This window comes from Trichomonas vaginalis, chromosome I (genome assembly GCF_026262505.1).
Source record: "Trichomonas vaginalis G3 chromosome I, whole genome shotgun sequence".
In the NCBI taxonomy this organism is placed as follows: Eukaryota; Parabasalia; order Trichomonadida; family Trichomonadidae; genus Trichomonas; species Trichomonas vaginalis.
In genome coordinates, this window is record NC_067203.1 from 27,058,109 (window position 1) to 27,077,998 (window position 19,890).

General features: G+C 33.5%; 5 protein-coding genes and 2 pseudogenes across 7 annotated transcripts, besides 5 other annotated features; 4 read left to right on the plus strand and 3 right to left on the minus strand.

Annotated features, from left to right (window-relative positions):
- Positions 1-68: part of a terminal%2Cinverted (terminal inverted repeat of Maverick-3 transposon ID:TVAGG3_1057800) that runs on past the window's edge.
- Positions 1-4,902: part of a mobile genetic element that runs on past the window's edge.
- On the plus strand, positions 1,216-1,578 carry TVAGG3_1057810 (uncharacterized protein; the record flags this gene model as incomplete). The annotated part of the gene is made up of 1 exon (XM_051255927.1): positions 1,216-1,578. The coding sequence occupies one exon, from the start codon at positions 1,216-1,218 to the stop codon at positions 1,576-1,578; it is 363 nt and encodes a 120-aa protein (XP_051081501.1).
- On the plus strand, positions 1,597-1,839 carry TVAGG3_1057820 (serine threonine-protein phosphatase family; the record flags this gene model as incomplete). The annotated part of the gene is made up of 1 exon (XM_051255928.1): positions 1,597-1,839. The coding sequence occupies one exon, from the start codon at positions 1,597-1,599 to the stop codon at positions 1,837-1,839; it is 243 nt and encodes an 80-aa protein (XP_051081502.1).
- TVAGG3_1057830 lies at positions 2,160-2,692 on the minus strand (annotated as a pseudogene). Its single transcript has one exon. A coding segment is annotated over exon 1 (533 nt).
- A 71-nt stretch (positions 4,903-4,973) lies between the features above and the next one.
- Positions 4,974-5,375, plus strand: TVAGG3_1057840 (uncharacterized protein; the record flags this gene model as incomplete). The annotated part of the gene is made up of 1 exon (XM_051255929.1): positions 4,974-5,375. One exon carries the CDS (start codon positions 4,974-4,976, stop codon positions 5,373-5,375), a length of 402 nt encoding a protein of 133 aa, XP_051081503.1.
- A 2,891-nt stretch (positions 5,376-8,266) lies between these two features.
- TVAGG3_1057850 lies at positions 8,267-9,763 on the minus strand (annotated as a pseudogene). Its single transcript has one exon. A coding segment is annotated over exon 1 (1,497 nt).
- A 1,704-nt stretch (positions 9,764-11,467) lies between these two features.
- Positions 11,468-11,504: a mobile genetic element.
- A 2-nt stretch (positions 11,505-11,506) lies between these two features.
- Positions 11,507-13,659: a mobile genetic element.
- Positions 13,660-15,395: 1,736 nt separating this feature from the next.
- Positions 15,396-15,654: a mobile genetic element.
- A 2,035-nt stretch (positions 15,655-17,689) lies between these two features.
- Positions 17,690-18,767, plus strand: TVAGG3_1057890 (protein serine/threonine kinase protein; the record flags this gene model as incomplete). Its single annotated transcript, XM_001311248.2, has 1 exon — positions 17,692-18,735. The coding sequence occupies one exon, from the start codon at positions 17,692-17,694 to the stop codon at positions 18,733-18,735; it is 1,044 nt and encodes a 347-aa protein (XP_001311249.2).
- An 80-nt stretch (positions 18,768-18,847) lies between these two features.
- Positions 18,848-19,240, minus strand: TVAGG3_1057900 (uncharacterized protein; the record flags this gene model as incomplete). Its single annotated transcript, XM_001311249.2, has 1 exon — positions 18,881-19,240. One exon carries the CDS (start codon positions 19,238-19,240, stop codon positions 18,881-18,883), a length of 360 nt encoding a protein of 119 aa, XP_001311250.1.
- Between the last annotated feature and the right edge of the window lie 650 nt (positions 19,241-19,890).

Sequence of the window (19,890 nt, forward strand, 5' to 3'; positions counted from 1 at the left end):
AGTGGGGCTTCCAGGCACTTCGTGCCCTCTAGCCCCGAAGATGTTTAGTATAAATGAAGTTTTTATTCGGAAAATTGTTAGTCTTCTGGTGTGAATTCGGAGGACTCTTCTTCTTCCTCCATTGCTTCTGGGAAGAAGCCTTCTTCTGGGTCGAAAACATTATATAATGTGTCGCTTTTCACAAATTATATATGTTTTCATGTTTTGTCACTTTTCTGTCACTTTTCGGGTAAAAACATTTTTATTATTATATATAAATGAATTTTACAAAACCTCCGTTACCGTTCTTTGGAAATAAGAGTAAATGTAAAGATATTATATTGAGAGAACTTAAGAAACTACCGAATGGTCTAACATTTGTAGATTTGTTCGGTGGAAGTTTCTATATATCCCATTTGTGCCATACAATATTCCCAGACTCAAAGATTATATGCAATGACTTCGACAACTATATGGACCGTCTCAAACATATTCCAGACACAAACAATATATTGAAAGAGTTAAAAGAAAAGATACCTATAGGTAAGATGGAACGTATACCATTAGATAAGAAAAATATTGTGAGAGAGGTTTTGAAAAAAGCAGAATATATAGACTGGGATAGTATATCTGCTAGACTATTATATAGTGGTGCTATAAGAGTTCATGACATTGAAACACTTATGTCAAAAGTTTTATATCTTAACTATACAAATGTTTTCAAAGAGGACATAGAAAAATATATTGAGGGTATAGAGTTTGTGAGATGTCATTGGACAGAGTTGTATGAAAAATATAAAGACAAGGAAAATGTTTTCTTTATAGTGGACCCGCCGTTCTATAACACATGGGATTTTCAATACCAAGTAGACTGGACTTTGAGAGACTCTTTAGAAACTTTAGACGTTTTACATAACTGTCCATGCTTTTACTTTACATCCGATAAAAGTGGTTTGGAAACCGTTATGAGATGGTTAGAGGACATACATGACTATGAGTTTAGATATGACAAGATAGAATATGAGAGAGGTCCTATAAACTGGAGAAAGTGTCATAACAAAGAAATTTTATTAGTAAGTAAATGTGGTTTGAAATAGGACTACTTGTTTTAGGTTTTTTCCATTGTGTCATTTACTTATTTGACGTGGCAGAAAGATATAGAGAATATGAAGATGAACCAATGCCTGCAAATGTCCAGTATATGTACTCGTAAGAGATATTTTTATCTAATATTAAATGGACGCACAGAACTTAGCGAATGCACAGCAACCTGGACAACCAAACCCAGAGAATATTCCAAATGAAGTTAGAATACAAACTGCAATGGCAAACTATGGTCAAGTGCCAACAGATGTACAAATGCAAACTGCCATGTCAAATGACGCTGCGTTAGGTTTGCCACCATGGTATGCAAATATGAGATGGAAAGAGTTTTATACAAACCCCGAAGTGGGATATAAACAACTCTATGCAGATGACGCGAACACAGGAGTTGACCCAGAGTATGTTTTCTACCAGAGGAGAAATAGAATGTATGAGCTCCAGTTAAAGAATGCTATGGAACTCAGAAGGAAACGTAAGAGACTAGGTGGACATTAGATTTTTACATATAGTAAAATGGGTTTCTTTGGAAGAATAGGAAACTTCTTTCGAAATGTTGGAAGAGGTATATGGAATGGAATAAAAACCGTAGGAAGAGGAATTTGGAACGGAGTCAAAAATATTGGCAAAAGAGTAGGTCAGTTTGTTGGTATTATACCTAAAGACCCTGAACCAGAAGAACAAGCTCCTGTTATACAACAGCCTGAACCTGCACCACAGTCTAGTTGGCAACCAAATCCAACACCTCAACCGTATTAAAAAGTTATATTTTTACCGTTCGATAGTAGTTGTATATGAAACTAAGTTCTAAGTAAAACGCATGGTATAATGGAATTATTCTTTTTCTTCCATCTGTAGTAAACCATACTTGAAAGTCTGAAATACTTCCACTTGGTGTTCATATAACTTTGTAGGTTTTTCGTAAAAGTCATTTGCCAAGCATAAGAAAGAGTTTTGGGCGCCAGAAAATGAAGCATGAACAATAATAGCAGCTGGGTCGAAAACATCTTTAAATAAATATGGTTCATCTCTTGCATATCGACTGTAAATATTTGCTAAAGGAAGTTCGACTTTCTGATTTAACATTCTTTGCAAATAATACCATGACATTGCAGTGAATTCTGTATATATTTTGTTCGTCTTTCTTTGGATTGTCTTCGTAGATTTGAAATGACACTTGTGAATTTTGTTTGTCATATACAATTCTCACATAAAGTGTGCTCTCGGTATTTGCATATTCATCAGCATATTTTGCATAACATGAATTTATTTTATCTTCTATATTTTTTAACGCAGTCTGTAGAGAAGATGAAAGGTCAACTTGTATTAGCTCAATTTCTTCCCACATTTTTCGTTTCCCTTCAGATATATAATCTATATGAAACCTTACAATAAATGGAAAACTTTTATCTTCTACAGACACAAACTTCATTCTACGAAAGCCAATAGCTTTTGTGACAGATGGGTCTCTTAGCCATCTTAATGGGTAGTCAAAACGATAGCCTTCATGCTTTACGGTCTCTGTCTCAAACTTTTGACCGACATTAGTAAAAAGTTCATCTAATGGTTTAGTTGTAGCAACTCTTGAATTTTCTTTTTCTATTGGAAGCATATTTTATCTAGAATAAAAATGTCGAAAGATGTTGCTTCCATGAGAGAAATACAACACAACCGACAACTCATTATGCAAGCTCTAAATAAGAACACAACAAACTTTTCAAACTATTCTAAGATATCTGAGTCATTGAAAGAAGGAAACTTAAAACTGACATTAAACCCAATGACAGATGAGTTTCTGTTTCAAGACAGTAAGAACCATACTGTTTGTATAAATCCAACAAAAGGAACCTTAAACGAGAAACCTATAGATGAACTTCTTTTGAAAGCAGATGTTGACAACAAAGCTGACAAAGAGTATGTAGACGATGCAATAGCAAAAGAAGAAGAAAGAGCTAACAAAGCTTATGCAACAAAAGAGGATGTTGAAAAGAAAGCAGATAAAACATATGTTGACGATGAGTTAGCATGTGTGACTAGTGGGTTAGTGAAGAAGGCAGATAAGGAATATGTGGATGAAAAAGATGAAAAAATTAAAGAAATGGTTGAATGGTACCATGAACGGACATCGAAGATTTTAAAAACGAAAGCTGATACAGGATGGGTTTCAGGGTGTTTAGACCTTAAAGCCGACAAAGAAACTGTAGATATGTTGGCACAAACGGTTTCAAGTCATACCAGAGGTTTAATGGAAGATGGACAACAGTTGAAAGAGCTTGAGAAAGGTGTTACAGAGTTAAGGAATACAAAAGCAGACTCGACATGGATAAAAGGATATGTAGATGCAACAAAAGAGTATATTTTCACATGGACAGAAGGAACATACTCACAAAAATATCATAGACATAGCATCTCTGACGTAAATGAACTTGAAGAAAAGTTATATAAGAAAGCAGACAAAACAGAGCTTCAAACATTAAAGACAGAAATACTTCAAACACTATATCCTATAGGTTCTATTTACACGTCAATGAACTCTACCAGACCAGAAGTAGTACTTGGTTTTGGAACTTGGACTCAAATAGTCGACAGGTTTTTGTATTGTGCAAACTCTTCAAAGGAAACAGGTGGAAGTAAAACGATTTCAGGTGAAAACCTACCTGCACACAGTCATTACATAAATTTAACTACAGCTGAAGCAGGTTGGCATAAGCATAGATATTGGGATTGGACAGGAATGACAAAAGGTAAAGGATATGATGTTAAAGACGACGTTAAGTTTGCTATAAATTGTTACTGGGATGACACTCAGGGAGGAGGAAGCCATACACATCGCATTACAGGATATACAGAAACAACGGGACAGAGTAAAGACTACATGCCACCTTACATGACAGTTTACGCATGGTATAGAATTGCTTAGTCGTCATTTTCAACTTCTTTAGCATATTCGTCAGGAGTTGTCTTATATTTGTTAGGAACTGTCTTTGAAAGTATACCACCTTGAACTTTGACAAGTTTGAAACGAGGTCTGACAATAGTAGTTTTATCTTCTGCTTGCAGTGTGTACATTTTGCCATGTTTGCCTAAAACTTCATAATATTCTCTTGTATACTTTCTTCTATTTTTACGAACACGAATGTGAGTACCTGTCGAGTTCCCATTGTTGTCATAGTCAATAGTATTTTCATATGGGTCGCGTTTAGGTATTTCTATTTTTACTTTGTCACCTTTCTTAAGTTTGAAGCCTGGCATTCTTTCTTGTTTGTCTCTTTTGACTAAACTATTAAATATATAGTCTTTCTCTAAGTCGGGGTTGTTTTTCATTTCTTCGGGGGAGTGGTTTCCCAAACCTTTTTGTTTACGGCTATTGTAAATATTTAAAACTTGTCTCATCTTTGCCATGGAGAAGTGTCTGTATTTGTCGTCATATGACATTTCATCTACCTCACCACCTTGTGGTTGATTTAAGTCTCTTAAGATTTTTATACAACTGTCAATGACACCAAGAGCAGAATGGTTTTGGTCGACAATGAAATATTGGTTTACATTTTTTGAACGCAGATAGTTTTTAATATCGTCTGATTTGAAAGAACTTTCACAGTCAGATGTCAGTTTTGTTGGATGGTATTTGTCAACGAATATTGTCAAAGCAGTTTTCACATCTAAAATATTTTTGGACTGTAATGGTATGGCTTCACAGTATCTTGTGTTTTGACCGACAAATATTAGCCAGTATGGAGGTCCATCTGTTCTAACTCTCGGAATGTTTTCCAAGATATCCATAAACCAAGCATTTGGTGTTGAACTAAAGATTTTTATCATGAGTGCTTTCTTTGTTGCCTTAGAAACATAGGGGTCCTTGTTTGGATTCGTCATTTTTTAACCCATAAGAAATGGGTTTATTTGGCGCATTAGCAGGAGTTGCATCCAGATTTTTACCCGCAGTGGGAACAATAGCCAGAGGTGTATTTGGAGTTGGAAGGAAGATTTTGAGTACATTAGGTATACTGAAAGAGAAAGCACAACCTATTATACAAACTGTACAGAAAGGTTGGGATGTAGCACGAGATGCAGCAAATCTTATTCCAAATCCTGAAACAAGAGGAAAAGTTCAAGGATGGATGGACAATGTTTCCAGACAAGCAGGAAACTATTATAACAAAGCAAATGACTACTATAACCAAGCAGGACACTATATGGACCAAGGTGAAAGATTCTTTAACAGAGGATATAACCATGCACAACAGTGGGTAAACAATAACCAACCGCAACCACCTCAAACTTGGGGAATGTAAAGTTTTTTACTGAGATGAAATGAACAATACAGCATTGAGACAAATGGGTTCAAGATGGATTTGTCGACTTCCAGCAGTTACACCACCACGTGTTTGTCAAGTCTCCTATACCTCAGGAAGTTTTAGACCGACTTAAAAAACAACAACAACCAGTTGAAAACAAACCAAACTAAAATTTTTTACTGAGATGAAATGACCGAAGAAGTTGAAACGGTAGATTTGACACCACAAACAAAAAGTTCAGAACCATTGTCAAAACCTGTCAAAGAACTTACAGATGAAGAGAAAAATTCAATAATAGAAAGTGCCAGGTCTGGAAATACAAATGCACTTTGGTTCCAACTTCACCTGCAAAGTCTTTGACAGATATTTGGTTGTAGTAGGGAACATAAGTGGAACTGCAATATATTTGGCAGCTAAAGCATTTGAAATATCTGGGTCCAACATATAGACTGCAAGTCTGCTTTTCTATTCTCTTGCATTCAAACTGTTCGCATGAAACCTAACTGGGTCCCAAGCAGTTCCAGCAGCATTGAAATAATACCTTACTTCAGTGTTGAGGGTTTGAGGAAACAAAGCTCTAAGTCAACTTTGTCTTTGCAAAATTTCGGCGAATGACGTTTGTATTTGCTCCCTTTACGGTCTTGTAAGAGTGAATGGGTCTTGCGTTGGTGCAATGACTAAGTTATTTTTGCTTGGAGTAGTTCAATAGAAATTTTTCCTCCCAGTTTGGCAAGTATCTTAAAAACCTGAAGATGAGGAAGAGTGACAAGGAACTCTATAGTTTTCAGTTTTACTTTAGTGACAGCATTTCCACTTGAACAAGAAAGGTTAACATAATCCTGGAACGTTAGGTCAAGTCTTCTTATTTTCTCAATAGTTGCATACTGTTCTGTTTGTTCTCTAGCTTGTGGTTGTACTGAGTTTCTTAAAGCGAACCATTCATAGTTTGCCCATGTTACTGTTTGAACTAAGTCAGAGTTTAGATATATCCTTATATCCCCATGAAACTTCTGGAGCATATTGGTATCCGACATTTAGAAAATACCATTGCAACCTTTCTTGTCAGACAACTTGGCAGAAGGTTTTATTTCAATGTCTTGTTCACGTATAAGAAAGAGTTGTCAATAGAAATTATATTGAAACTGTCGCAAGCAATACTTACTGTTGTTGTGAAGAACCTTCTTCCAAACTTCACTTACGTTTCCATAGAAACAGCAGTTGTATTATTTCGTAAGTTCCAGGAACTATTTTCTGACCTTCTAATTGCATTGTCGCATTGTGTTATACATTCGGAAACATTTCATTCATAGCATCAAAACTGTTGGCGTTATATTCTGAGCGGCGTACATTTCATATGAGTAAAAATATAGAATAGTTGGATTTATTATGTTCATAATAGAACCCACGATGGACCATGCTTTACTTTACTTCCTGACTGAGTTTTTTAACTCTTCTTTTTCCTTCATTGCCCTCTGCTTGAAGTTGTTGCATCTTTGCATTATGTTTCATCCTAGTATGTTGCAAATTTCCCATGTCCTTTTTGCTTTGGGCTCTGGTCGCCATCTCAGGTAACTATATCCTAGAAGAGTTTGTCATAGTCTGTATTTGAGTCTTCGCGTATTGTTTGCATGACTCTTTCCTGAGTTTCCGGTTCAAGCTCTTCAAACAGTGCCTGTCCATATGGAATATGCTCGTTTCCAAATATATGTTTGTTATTCCATTCTGGTTTTCTTTCCATGTTACCAATTATATCTTTTGTGAATGGGAAAGCTTCTACCAATCTTTCAGTCTTGCGTCTGTTATTTCTGTAGTTGGTTTTATTTTGTCAAGGAACATGTTTTTCAATACTAACATTTCATTTGGTACTGTCCATTTGAGTTTTCTTAAATATTATCCCTTCTCAGTTCATTGTCTGCAAAGTAAGTTTTTATGACATTTTTGTAAACTTTCATTTGAAGGTCATGTACAATAGGTTCTCTTCCTTCGCTCTTCCTAACTTTCTTTCTAAACTCTTCACCAAATATACCATCTCTATGGTTCTGTGTAGTTCTTTGAGATAAATGTTCTAGAACGTCAGGTGTTATATTTCCATCAGCCATGTTCATTTCATACTGGTTCAAAATATCTGCATGTTTCATATCTTTCAATGGCATTTAAAGCCCGCGCTGAAAATACCAGCTACATCTGGTTCACCATTCACTTCCATTGCGTCTACAACTTCTTGGAATTGTGGTTGTAAGTTTATGAACCACCTATCCGGTTAGCTTTATGACCCCATCTCATTGTAGTTCCATCGTCTGCAGAAACAAAGTAGGTTTGTTTCCATCTTGGTTTAGGTTCTGAATGAACTTTAAACAATGTTTCATTTCTATATGTTTTCTTGAAATTTAACCTTTTATTTTCACCGAGTTCATCCGAAGATTGAACGTTAAATGCTCGTAAGTAAAAGGGTTGTTGTATTTGTGTACATTTTCTTCTAGTACTTCCATTCTATGCTGGATATTTTTCATCTGATGTTGGAGTCTTTTGTATGTCGGCAAACATTTTTCGATATTCTTCTACTATGTCAGCCGAATCTTTCTTAGACTTCTGGAAATATTCCATATTCTCCGCATACTCTTGTTGAGGGTCAGATATTTTCGGCTGTTCCAAATCTTCATCTAGTTTCTGTGAAGTTAGTTTCCAAAGGAGTGACTTGTTCGTTTCCTTCAGGCTCTTTCTAGCTGTTGTTGCTGAACTATTCTTCATGTCTGGTTGTATCTGAACTATTTCTTCCTGTGGAGTTTCTTGTACCTCATCTGCTGGCATTTCATATATTCCGAGACCGTTTTCAACAATTTCCTATCTACGTCATCCGCATTCATAAGCTTTTGTTCTTCGTTCCGTCTCTATTTTTTACGCGTTCATGACGAAAGTTGAATTGTCATTTAGCTCTGGACATCAAATATCTCGGAGTAAATTCATCCATGTCATTTGGATGATATGTATTAAAATCATATCCTTTAGCGGGACTTTGTATTTTCCAGGTTTGAGATTATATCCGTTTGGTGCTGAGCCATAAAGCTAAATAGGTTCGGGTCAGTATTTCCATCCTTGAACTTTCTAATAGCTTCTTTATATCTGTCACTAAAGTCAACAGTATCTGGGAAACCACACTCTTCCTTAAGCATTTTTAAGAATTCTTGGTTTCCTTGTTCTCTACTTCTTTTATGTCCTTGCTCTGTTTGTGGTTGTTGTTGTGCAGGGTTTTGAACTGTTGGTTGTTGTGCAGGGTTTTGAACTGTTGGTTGTTGTGCAGGGTTTTGAACTGTTGGTTGTTGTGCTGGTTTTGGTGCATGCCTGTGTCTGTGTCCATGTGACGATGTAAATGTCATAGGTAGTCCTGGTGCAGGTGCTTCTCTTGGAGGGTTTGGTGGTATATAAATTCCACCAGCTGGCACATATGTTCCATCTGCAGCGTAATGTCCTACCTGACTTTTCGTTCTTAAGAAAGCATTTACTAGGTCTGTTTTGGTCTGTTGTAACTCTTTTCTTGACTTTTCACAACAGTTGCTCTAACGGCGTCATAGGCACTTTGAACTGCCTGCTCTCGTTGCTGCATCTGTTATTTTCGTCATATTTTGTGCTACTTCTCTTAACTCTGTTGTCGAAACCTTCAGACTTCAGTTTCTTTCCAGATGAGAAGTCGTTCACTAGTTTCACCTTCTATGAAGAGCTTCGAAAGCGTTCTTAAAGTCAGCATTCGTTAAAGCTTCATTTGAACTGTCTTCACTCCGCTTGTATTTTTGTCCTTATTGACCCTATGAGTTGGCTCTTTTAGCGTTGGCTTGGGCATCTAACCAGTCATTGTTAGCTTTTATATATTCTGCGCTTTTCATTGCCTTTTGCATGGCTGCGTCGTTATTTTTACTTTCTTGTGCTAAGTTTTCATACTGTACGGTTTGGTTTTGCAACTGTAAAAGTTTTTCTGCCTTTACATTTGCTTCAACTTCTTTTTTATACTCATCGCTATCCATATATGTCTTCAGGGCTTTTTGTTTATCTCTTCATCTTTCAGTACTTTATATTGAGTAGTATGGTTTTCAAATTTAAAACATCTTGTTCCATTTTTGCTACTCTGCTGCTTTTTCTGACACTTTTTTCGCATATTCCTCTGTACTTAGTTCTTTCAGTTGTTCTTCTTTTCTTCTTTTCTCTACGTTTAACTCATTGAGTTTCTTTGTGTGTCTGTCATATTCTAGTTTCTTTTCGTTTTCACCTATTTGCTTCTGTATGTCTATGTTTGACTTTTTGACATCTGTTATTTGATTTTTGAGTGAACTCAAATTCATTTGACTTTGAGGGTTATAGGCTGTTCCGTCTGCAGCTCCACCATAGCCTGCCATTTTCGCTAAAAGTGCCGCCTCTTAAACCTCCACTCTGTGCACCAATTACTCGGTTTAAAAGCATAGGGTTGCTTGACATTTGTTGCAACATAGTGGGGTCATTCATAATTTGTTGTTGCAACTGTTGTTGTGGTGTTAGTTTTACTATTGGATGTTTCAATGCTCTCTTCCTCTTACGTATATTCTTACGTAGCTTACGTGGCATTTTAAGTGAAGTTAAAAAGCGGTTTTTTGACAGATGTTTATATGACACTTTCTCCAGTTTATAGGACCTCTCTCATATTCTATCTTGTCAAGACTTCTTCGTAAATGTTTTGTCAAGACTTCTTCGTAAATGTTTTGTTGAGATTTCTTCGTCAATGAGTGTAAATGACCCAAAAATATATTTTAGGGTAGAAGGTTAGATATAACCTCTTTTCTAACCTCTTTTCTACCCTCTTGAATTTTCATGAATTCTTCGTAAAGACTTTGTTTAGACTTCTTCATCTAATTTCTCATGACTTTCTTGTCTATGTTTGTTGAGATTTCTTCGTAAAGACTTTGTTGAGATTTCTTCGTAAATGACCCTAGTAGTATATTTTTTGGTGTAAATTTCATGAAAATTCAAGAGGTGAAAAATTAGGTGAAAAAACAGGTTATATCTCACCTCTTCACCTAAATATATTTTGGTGTTAAATTTCATGAAAATTCAAGAGGGTAGAAAGAGGTTAGAAAAGAGGTTATATCTAACCTTCTACCCTAAACATTATTTTTGGTGTAATTTCATGAAAATTCAAGAGGTAGAAAAAGAGGTTAGAAAAGAGGTTATATCTAACCTTCTACCCTAAACATTATTTTTGGTGTAAATTTCATGAAGAAATCTCAACAAAGTCTTTACGAAGGAAGTCTTGACAAAACATTTACGAAGAAGTCTTGACAAATTCAAGAGGGTAGAAAAAGAGGTTAGAAAGAGGTTATATCTAACCTTCTACCCTAAAATATATTTTTGTCTGATTTTACGAAGAAGTCTTGACAAAACATTTTACGAAGAATCTTGACAAAACATTTACGAAGAAGTCTTGACAAAACATGAAAACATATATAATTGTTTGGAAAAGCTCCTGGAAGACCTCCGAATAAAAACTTCATTTATACTAAACATCTTCAGGGCTAAGGCACGAAGTGCCTGGAAGCCCCACTGCCTTTTTTTTTTTTTTTTTTTTTTTTTTTACTACCGTATATTATTTTTTAAGCTATCTTATTTTTTGAACTTTTATTCAAATCTTTGGTCGCAAGAAGAATTGCATGATAAATAAAAACATTTAATCAAAGTCAATTTTATTTTTCATATTCAAATGGACTGAGTGTTAACATTTAACATTTTTTGCTAATTGTCGTCAAAAATTAGGCGTAAAGCAAAAATTGATATTTCATATGGTTTTATGATAGATAAGCATTATATTCCCACTCATTATATTCGTAAATTTTGAGGTTTATCCTTCGCTTTTAAGATCATTGAATTTGATTTTTATATAAAATAGTTATATATTAGAAAATAATATGAGTTTATGTGATATTATTTTTCAGAAGATTTCATTCTATATGCCTATGAAAAGTACTCTCAAAACTAACTTTTCCTAATTATAATTAAATCTAGAATATTGTCTTATGCTTAGTATTATTTCATTTTTCTCATTCAATTTAGAATTTACAAATGTCAAAAAATTGAGAGCTGTCACTTTTGATGAATTTCTGTTTATTACAATACTCTTAAATTAACCTTAAATGTTGATTTTTCGATATTTTCGGTATTAACCTTATTGTAAATTTTTCCGGTGATAAATTTATCACACTGAGGTTATTTTTCCGGTGAGATTTTTAACCTTGATTTAATGAAATTAATATATAAATTTTATTATTTTTAATTTCGAATGAGTATAATAAAATATTTTTTATGTGTTTTTGTTTTTGATGTGATTTGAATTTTGTTAACTCTTTTCAAAATCACTTCATTTTTATGATTTCGGTGGACTTAGAGGAGCTTATTGCTTTTGGTATTAAACAGGAAGTCAAGGGCGGTGTCCCATACAGAAGAAGAACGGGATCTCCAAAGCAATATGTCACTTATTCATGTTCGTATCCCCTATGCAAGGCAAAATTTAGGGTTGAAGAACAAAATGGAGTGTTTACTATAAGCAAGTTAATGAAAGACATTGCCATCATATAGGAGTTGAAATGGGTTCACATTACGCGAGTAAATTTTATCAAAAATGGATCGAACTTTATATTAAAAACGGTGGAAAGCAATTTCTTGCTCAAAAAGCATTTTTTGATAAGTTCGGAATTGATACGAATAACAAAGAAACGATGAAACTTTTCGCGCAGTCTACTGATGCTTTAAAGCACAAATTTTATCGCCTTGAAGAGATTATTGCACAAAGATTATCAAACGATCCTTACACTTCTTTGGAAGCATTTTTGAATATTTACAGGAAGAGTGCCAGATGATCTCGTTCAATTTGATTACAAATGGATTTTTCCGAGTTTACAATCATATATGCACCTTTTGCTGCAAAAGAATTGGTGCATAGCATTGATAACCCTCTCCACGTCGATTCCACTCATTCTTTAATTAAAGGAAAGATCCAATTGTTTGCAGTAACAATGAAACAAGTCAAAACACAATTTTCCCCTTTTGCTATTTTTTAGTGAACCCTCAGACATCTGAAAAAATTCAAGAATGTTTGGTGAAATTCTGTGAGTTTGCGCACCTGGATCCACAGCATTGGAGCGCTGACTGTGCGCTAAGCATTGCTCGCGCAATTGAGGACGGATTTCCTCTTGCGCAGCTCAGTTGGTGCGCTGTGCATGTTTTACGCGCATGTGGCAAAAGTTGGAAGCTATTTTGACAATCCACAGAATTTTGAGAACTTCTATTTAGCAATGGACTTTTTGACATTACGTGCAGATGCAACGAATGCAGAAAAGCTGGCTGAAGAGTCTGATGAAACATATGAGTTCTTGACAACAATGTTAGAAGAAGAAGAACCGCGCACTTTGAAGTATTTCGATAAACAATGGAGAAGAACCAAAGAACATTGGATGATGTTATATCGTGGAGAAGGTGATTCCACGAATAACATTGCGGAATCACACTTTCATCAATTAAAGCAAACATTTTTCTTGGGTAAGAAAAATGAGCGCATTGATGACATCGTCATAACTCTCATCACTGTTGTGATTCCAAATGCGATTATTAAGGTTCAAGTGCGCTAATGTTTTGAATGAAGAAAAGAGCAGTAAGAATTCTTACAAGGGCAGGTAATCAGATTGTTGAGCAAAGAGCTTCAAAACACGATGAATGTTTGAAATTAATTCAACACATTTTGGAAATTGTCGAAAGCCGAAGGATTGAACCTAATGTCCTTATTCCATCTTTAAAGGCAATATTAAATTTGGCACAAAGAAGTTTAAAGGAAGAGTAAGCAAGATTAGATAATTTGGCTTTTTTTAAAATTAATGAATAAACAGTATATTTTTGAAGTGTAAGCTTATTTACCTGAAGCTATATTACTTAATATAACATTCAAAGTATTATTGCTATTTATTGGAGAACAAATTTATGAATTTTCACATGAAAATTGATAAATTTGTATTTCCTTATGATAATCAATTTTTGTATTTGTAGAGAGTCTCCCTGCATGATATCAAGACTTGGCTATTAGTCTTTATCCATTTTTGAAAATTGTATTGTAAATTGTAAGAATTTCTGAATACTACTACTATAAAATATAATTGCTTATCAATGTATATTCTCCCTGCATGATATCAAGACTTGGCTATAAGTCTCTATTCATTATGAGTATGACCCCATTTTTTTTACAAAAAGTGCCGAATTGCAACTTTGTCCCAATCTCCTTTTGAACTTCATTAGAGTTATTCAATTTGGAAAATGAACTGTAAATAAGACAATTCACTCAACAAATGAAAGTATAGTTTATTTATATTATGAAAATAATTGAATTTTGGCAAACTTATATAGTTTGCAGATCGATTGAAATTTAAAATTACTATTTGGCCAAACACAATTGTGATATTCCTATTTCTAATAGAAATTATCAAATACAACTGTACATGGCCAAATTTCAACTTCAGAAGACAATTTGTTTGCAACATTCGTCTATTTGGCCAGATACATGTAGGTATGCAATGATACAATAAGTACAATGCATCTCTATATGTGACTGGCCAAATTGACAAATATTGCAAACAAATTGTGACAAGAAATCAAAATTTGATCATATCCGATTGAAAATGATAGATTCAATTGAAAATAGAGCAATTCCAATCGAATGTGGTCAACTTCTGATTTCATATTGCATCAATTTTTTTGAGTCTTCAATTTTCATTAAAAATTTTAAAAATCTAATATATAGTATATAGGTATATATTTAATATCATTTTTAGTGAAACAACGATTATTACTTTTTATTGACACTTTTTGTAAATTATAGATATGGAGTGGGTTTCTCAATTCTCCTTATATACCCACTTCCGGCCCTATTTGAGTTTGTTCATAAACTCAAATAGGGCTGTAAAAAATATAATTATATTACAGCGGTCGCCTATCTTTATTGGATAGGCGACCAAATTTCAAAATCTCAGAAATACGATATATTTACAAAATAATGGCAGCCACATGTAAATATATGGCTGCCATTCGATATTTACCTTGTTTGAAGCTTGCTTTTTCAGTTGGTGTCAAAGAATTTTGATGCCAACTGAAAAAGCAAGTTTCAAACAAGGTAGATCGAAAATTTACGATACAATACATACAAAAGCCTATTTGCTTTTGTTTTTGAATGCGGTTGTCGAATCGTTTTGATAGCCCCATTCAAAACCAAAAGCAAATAGACTTTTTGTGTATTAATATGGCATATCTTCACAATATAAGATATGCCATATTAATAATTACACAAAAATTCAAACGATAAATCTAGCACAAATAATTTTTAATGATAAGATACATTTTAATACCACATATATAACTACCACAATAAACAATATTAATATGATTAATATTACAGAGTTTTGAGTCAGATCAGAATCAACTTATGAGCACTTTTTGAGATTTGAGCTTTAATATTTCGATATTGATATTACCACACCAAGCATATTATATATATGTTAATTTTAAGATATTTTGAAAAAATTGAATATCATAAATTGTGAATATACTTCTTTATTTATAAACGCATACACATATTAACTATACTTATATAGGACTCACACATACATATATATAAATAGCTCAAACACATTTTGTTGGTCTCATATAATCTAATGCCTAAACAAAAACTCATTAAATTCATATATAACACTCATAGAATCATTTATACATATCATAACAATATGCGCACACTGTGATATTAGTAAAAAACACATAATTAGGAGAGCATTAAAAGATGCAACCTTTAGTTTTTTGAAACCACTATATTTGATTATATAGGATAATCCGGTATCTAGTAGCGGACATATCTGTATAATATTAGACCTAAAAAACCAATATTGAATGACTTTTCCATACAATACCATTTTTGGTATGCAAAATTTGGGATTCTCACTTTTTCTTTGCAAAAAATGGGATATTCCCATACAAAGTTCAAAAACTTCGGTGCAATCAGATCTGATTGCACCGAAGTTTTTGAACTTTCTCGAGGGAATTAAAGGGTGAGAGATATATAGTCTATCTATATATCTCTCACCCTCTAATTCCCTCCCTGACAGCGGGAAACTTTGTCTGAATGTTAAACTATTCAGACAAAGTTTCCCGCTGTTTGCGAAGGAATTGCTGGCTATGATGTACTGATTCATGATCAGTACATCATAGCCAACAATTCCTTTTAAAATTCGTAGAAATTTTTTCGATTATTAAATTATTCATATAATTTTTTTCAAATTTTTATACAAGACGATAGCTTACGAGGCTCCGATTCGAGATCCGAACTTCGTAAGCTATCGTCTCATCTCAAAAAATTGCCCCAGCTATATCCATTAAAGTGTCACTTTTCTATGTAAAGTGTCAGGATTTTTTTTGATCCGCGACACTTCTATATAAGGTTGGGTTGAAAAATTGGGGGCTTCAAAAAAACTCGTACATGCCTCAAAAACTGAGAGGAATGATAGATTTTCGACGATAGGTTTTGTAAAGTGAACGATAGGATGACAGATTTTTGACGATAGGATTGAGAAAGTCTATTGAAAAGTATTCAATTTTTGAAAGGTACGGACACTCCCTTCTAACCAAAATTTTGGCCTTAAACTCCATCTGCAGGCTATGCATATTATGTATATGTAGAATACGTAGTTTGGAGAAAATCGGCAAATACAATCTAGAGTTATATAATCATCCAGAATTATCGAGAAAAATCTCTTAAATGTCACGATGATACAATCCAGTGCAAGTAGAATATCAGTTCTATATCATAAAACGAATTATATATTAATATAATGCCGTAAATTTGATTCAATTTACAATATTGGTATAAAATTGAAGCTTACTTTATCATGCACGTAGTACTAACAAGTTCAAGGATCTCATATGTCTACTGCAATTTTAACATTGCATATCGAAACTAGTAATATGAAAATAAATAGACTAAAAATATGTTTTATACTGTTTTCTTCGACGTGTTTTACTGTTTTAGCTCGTGTTTGTGAACATTGTAATACATTTTTTATAAAAATGCATATTAATTGGTATGATATTTGTGATCAAAAAAATGATTATAAAATAAACATAAAACCCTTCATATTATATGCTATTAAATAAAGTTGCGATACTCTTTCTGTTCTGGGTCATGGTTGAAAATTCCAAAAAAAATTCAAAAAAAGAAAAATTAAAATCAAATATTTAATTTTTCATATGAAAAAATAGATTTTGAATAATTTTTGGAAAACCAACTTGTTGTATTATTATCCAAACTTTGAAGTTAAATCCTTTTGAAGTGCAAAATTGCAATATTTTTTGATTCTGATATTAATTTTTTTCATTCTTCAACTTTAAGCTGATCAAATCTCAGTAATTATGATAAAAATGATAAATATCATACAAATTGCAGGTAAAATTAATAATGATTTTATTTTTATAACAACAAGTCAATAGAATAAATATATCTAAGTGCATTCGTAAATTCCTGGTAATGGTTATTGATTATGATATCAAACAATAGCAGTGTGATAAGATTTCAATTTTCAATTTGGAATGAACCTCATGAAATCCAAGAAATTGTTTGGCAAACAAATATAATTCGGTAAGAAAAGTCAAAATACTTCTGCAAAACTGCATCAATGCATTTTAACATCGCAATTTAATCTCTACACAAAAATTGTATTGACAGATTTACTGTATATTTCAACTGTGCATTTACCATTTGAATGCGATTTATATATCTGATTATCTAACAAAAATTTTGGCTGGATACTATCGAATCGAAATTTCATTTTTAATCTATGCTTTTGTAAACGCGATTCTTGGTTCCAATCATTTTGGAAGCTACCCTATTACTGTGAATAGTTTTTAACGACATTTACTGAAATTGTAAAATATAATCAATCCATAGAGAGATAATTCGAGTTAACATCCTATTACAAAGTATATGTTGCTATGTTCTGTTGCAATGCCCCAATGATGGCTTGCTTAATATAATACATAGGGAGTAATGATCCTTGAAAATACCCTAGCATTTTTTAATAAAATAAGGTTAAAGAGTGTCCCTACCTTTAATTTTTGAGGCATGTACGAGTTTTTTTTTAATGTACGAGTTTTCAACCCGACCTTATTATGAATATCAAATTAAAATAGGAAAATTCATAGGTTTATAAATTAAAATTATAAATTATAGAATTTAGTAAACCTATCGTGCAAAATTTTGTCAGTTTTTCAGAAAATGGAGCATCCTTTTGAACCTAATTTTACTATCATGAATGATCTCTCCAATGGATTCCTTGGCAAGACATTTCTTCTCAAGCATAACGAGAGTAGCGGCACGTTTGTTTGCAAGATGATTTCGAAGGAATTTCTTGGAAATTCAGATATGGTAAAGGCGTTTATTGATAAAATCAAGCACTTGCAAGATCTCAATCTCACTTTTATTGTTAATTACACAGATATTCTCGAAACAGAAACAACCATTTACTTAATTCGCCCATATTTTAACTCGCAAACACTTTCATCTTTTTTGCAATCTCCAGATAAGCAGCACGATGTTAATATTGTTGCATTATGGAAAACAATAGCGCGCAGCATTATGATATTGCACAACAACAACATTTCTTCTCTTCCAATCAAACCGTCAAACATTCTTATTTTCAATGAGAAATTCATTAGTTTAACAGACATGTATGAAATAAAGAGCAACATTCGCTGGTCATTGGAGACAATTGATAGGAAACACTTGTTATTCATTCCGCCAGAATTTTTCACAGATTCAACTAAACTTGGCCCCAGGTCAGATACTTGGTCCCTAGGCGTTTTATTTGCGTACATGAAAGGTGCTACTCTCCCTTGGAATTGCTCCAACGTTTTTACTATGGTGAAGAAAATTACTAATGGAGAGCTGCCAACTGGCCTTCCTGAAGATTGTTCTGCAAACGTAGAAAGAATGCTTCAGGTTTCTCCAAAAAACAGACCACAAATTGAAGACGTAATCTTTGATGATAATTTCAGAACACCAAAAAAGCGAAGACAGAGCGAACCCTTGAAATCTTCATCTACATTTGATATTTCAAGACACACTCCACCAGTATTACCTGTAATGCTCTCTTTATCTAAATATCGTACTTCACCTCAACTTACATCGCAGACAAGTGAATCGACTATACTTATAAGACGCAGATATTACACTAAAACTCTATCAGAACCAAAAAGCAAACCTCCACTCCCACGCCCAATCTTAAAGAAACCAATACGTGCTGTGACATCTGATCTCTGAAAGTATTTTTGTTTTTATTAATATTATTACTTATATTGTAATTTTTTTGTCAATAAAAATTTGTTTTAATTTATTAATAATATATGTTCAAAAAGAGCTCATAACTGATTAATGTACAACAAAACAAACATTTTATTACAAAGAATTAGAAACTACTTTCGAAATTGGTATGAAGTGGACAAACAATTAGAGCTAGCTCTGCTCCGCATGGAGAATGCAAATAAATTGGCTTTAAATTCATATGTTGGAAAGAATTTGCTGGAGCTCTTGGTGGAACATCCGTATAAAACCAAAGAAGGCCGAATGTACACAAGAAGCACCCAATTTCCATAATCAATGCGCATACAAATTCTGGAATTCCTGTAAGGTAAAGGATAATGTATATAGTAAGCGTAATTAAGGATAAAGAGTATGCGAAAGAAACGACTTTTCTTGAGCGTTTGATTTTGTTCATTAGGGATGGCTTCTCGGAAACGAGTGCAATTATTCGATGGGCTTTTATCATTGAAGTAATACCGATTGAAATGTACCAGACAAGGCCAATAACAACAATTGTAAAAGAAAAGATTAAGAAATTCTCTGTGCGAACCAGAGGAATAATAATTATTCCGGTTGTAACCAAAAGCGAGGCACCAATTATTTCAATATGCTCCCTAAAGGAAAATTTTATACGGAAAATGTTGCATCCGCTGCACAGAAATAACAGACAACTTGTTAAAGCTGAATAATAAATAATATCCAAAAAGTGAGATAAGAACCCAAGAATCGAAGGTATTTTATCTGTTTCTGATAGTAACGTCCATGTGTAGTACCACACATACAAATTCAAGCTCCGAACAAGCTGTAGCAGCATGAAAGTGGTATGTAAAGGGTAATGAAAAACGTGCAATACTTGAGACCTAGAAAACCAATAGATAAATACAAAAATGTACATGATCGACATTTGCATAAATAAAGGCCGAAGATATTTATTTCGAGTATCTAATTGGGTGTCTGGATTTGAAAAAGTTCCCTCTATCTGAAAATTGGCTTGCTTGCTTGTGCACATGATCAGATATAGCTTATAAATGCCATCTGATTGAATTTGACCTCTTAGGGATATAGTTTCATTATCTGAAAATTTTGAAACGTTAAAATGTTTCATATATTGATCTT